The sequence below is a fragment of the Macrobrachium rosenbergii genome, chromosome 10 (assembly GCF_040412425.1).
Source record: "Macrobrachium rosenbergii isolate ZJJX-2024 chromosome 10, ASM4041242v1, whole genome shotgun sequence".
Lineage (NCBI taxonomy): Eukaryota > Metazoa > Arthropoda > Malacostraca > Decapoda > Palaemonidae > Macrobrachium > Macrobrachium rosenbergii.
The window spans coordinates 20,172,756-20,175,239 of record NC_089750.1 but is presented as its reverse complement, the minus strand read 5'-3'; the positions used below and the strand labels follow the sequence as shown (position 1 = coordinate 20,175,239).

The following is a 2,484-nucleotide window of genomic DNA, read 5'->3' as shown; positions in this document are numbered from 1 at the left end:
GCCTAAATTCTATATTCAACTCAACTCAACCCCCCAAAGACAATAATTACAAAAATAATGATTGGAAGATATCTGAAAAATCAATCACGGAACCGCTTTGGGAGCAGGAGCCGGCCCCGAGTTCTTGATACCTGTGGATGTGGGGCGGCCTCGACTGCCGAATCGCCCAGTGGCTTAGCTGAGCAGATGACTTCCTTAGTGCTGCCCTTGGGACATCCTCGACCCCGTTTCGGGATGGCGACGGGATCATCTGCGGCCACGTTTTGTGGATGAATTCTGGGGCGCCTGCCGGTTTCCTCCCGAGTTTCGCTGTCTAACAGGAAAGCTGGTTTCAGCCGGTCGACAGAAACCCAGTCTTCACGCCCATGGATGTTGATGAGATAGGCCTTGGATGACCTGCTGACGACACGGTATGGGCCCCTGTACGGTCTGGTCAAGGGTGGGTGTCGATCCTGATGAAGATGTGGGTGCAGGTATTCAGGGCCCAAGGGCTGTAGACGTGGGTCCTGTCCGTGAAAGTCTTTCGGCAGGGCGTGAACTTCTGTGCCACCTCCCTCAGCATTGGAAGGGAGGTATCTGCGTCATCCGACGCCATGGGGAAGAACTCTCCCAGAACGGCTAGTGTTTCGCCGTAGACTTTCTCTGCAGGAGATTCGTCGTCGCCTGCCCTCGGTGCGGTGCGGAGACCCAGCAGGACCCAGGGGAGCTGGGCCTTCCAATTGTCATCGATACAGTGTGCCATCAGAGCTGCCTTCAATGAACTGTGGGCCCTTTCCACCATGCCGTTGGCTGCAGGGTTATATGCTGTCGTACTTTGGAGAGTTGTCCTCATCAGCCATGCCAGGGCGACCCAGAGCTTCAACAAGAATGGCGGGCCCCTTTCCATAGTTATGCTGTCAGGCACACCGAAACGGCTGGTCCAACTCGACAGGAGGGCCTCTGCACAGGCGCTCATTGATGCTTTCGTCATCAGGGTTGCTTCCGGCCACCGTATGGAACAGTTATGACTGTCAGGAGGTATCTGGTGCCCCCTGACTGTGGCAGAGGACCTACGACATCTACATGGATGTGAGTGAAGTGCCAAAGTGGTTGAGGGAATTCTCCAATGCCTGATTCCGTGTGCTGGGTGACTTTACTTGTTTGGCACAGTATGCAGTTCTTTGCCCACTGCTGAACGTCCTTCCTGATGCCATGCCACACGAACTTCTCTGTCGTCAGGTGCGCTGTTGTTCGGCCTGATGGATGGGACAGGCCGTGGATGACATTGAACATCTGCTTTCTCCTGGAAGAGGGGATCAGGGGGTGCTGGCGGCCAGTGGTGGTGTTGCAGAGAAGTGTTGAACTGGATCCTCCTATCGACACATCTTCCCATCTCAGTGCGGTGAGTGCCGTGCAGTAGGCTGCTGTTTCTGGGTCTGCGGCCTGTTCCTTCGCCAGGTCCTCGTAGTCTATGCCCAGGTGGATGGAATTTATCCTGACCCTTGATAGGGCGTCGGCTACTGGGTTCTTCCTGCTGGGGATGTAGCTAATGGTGCAGCCGAACTTGGAGATAGTGGCCAAGTGCCACTGCTGCCTCGCAGACCATGCATCTCCCACCTTTGTGAATGCATGTACTAAAGGCTTGTGGTCTGTAAGGATGGTAATAGGGGTGCCATCCAAGAGGTACTTGAAGTGTCACACAGCTTGGTAGATTGCTAGCAGCTCCCTGTCGGATGCAATGTAGCGGGTCTCTGGTGGTGTTAACTTGCAACTGAAGAAGGCCAGCGGGAGTGGGGAGCCGTCTAACACCTGCTCCAGCACCGACCCACAAGCGATTTTGCTGGTGTCGGTGGTAAGGCTCAGGGAGGCAGTGGGGTCATGATGTGTTAATGTGGTGGCTTTGGCGAGGGCTGCCTTAGTCTGCTCGAACACCTGTTGTTGTGGAGCTGCCCACGCCAGTGCTTTTGGCTTCCCCTTCAGGGCTGCAGTCGGGGGATACATGATGCGGGTAACGTCTGGTATGAAGCGATGGTAGTAGTTGACCATGCTGAGGAACTCCTGCAGGGACTTGGTAGTTTTTGGCGTTGGGAACTTCTTTACTGCATCCACCTTGGAGGCCATGGGGGCAACACCTGCTGGGGAGATCTCATGGCCCAGAAAGTCTACCTTTTCTGCTCCGAAGGTACACTTGTCGAACCTGACGACCAAACCATTCTCCTGCAGGCGCTTTGGCACGGCCCGGACGTGGCGCAGGTGTTCCTCTGGGGACCTGGAGAAGATCAGGATGTCATCTACGTAGCAAACACAGAAAGGTAGGTCACCCAAGATGGTGTCCATAAGGCACTGGAATGTGGCCCTGGCGTTCCTGAGGCCGAAGGTAGAGTGGGAGAAGGTATACGTTCCAACAGCGTGAGAGATGGCTGTCTTCAGAACGTCATTGGGGTCCACTGGTACCTGAAAATAAGACTTGAGTACATCCATTTTTGTAAATACTTTGGCCCTGTG

The 2,484-nt window shown here is 54.8% G+C and overlaps 1 protein-coding gene across 1 annotated transcript; it reads right to left on the bottom strand.

The window, feature by feature from the left end:
• Positions 1–433: 433 nt before the first annotated feature.
• Positions 434–970, bottom strand: LOC136843044 (uncharacterized). Its single transcript, XM_067111034.1, has one exon. It carries the CDS (start codon positions 968–970, stop codon positions 434–436), a length of 537 nt encoding a protein of 178 aa, XP_066967135.1.
• Between the last annotated feature and the right edge of the window lie 1,514 nt (positions 971–2,484).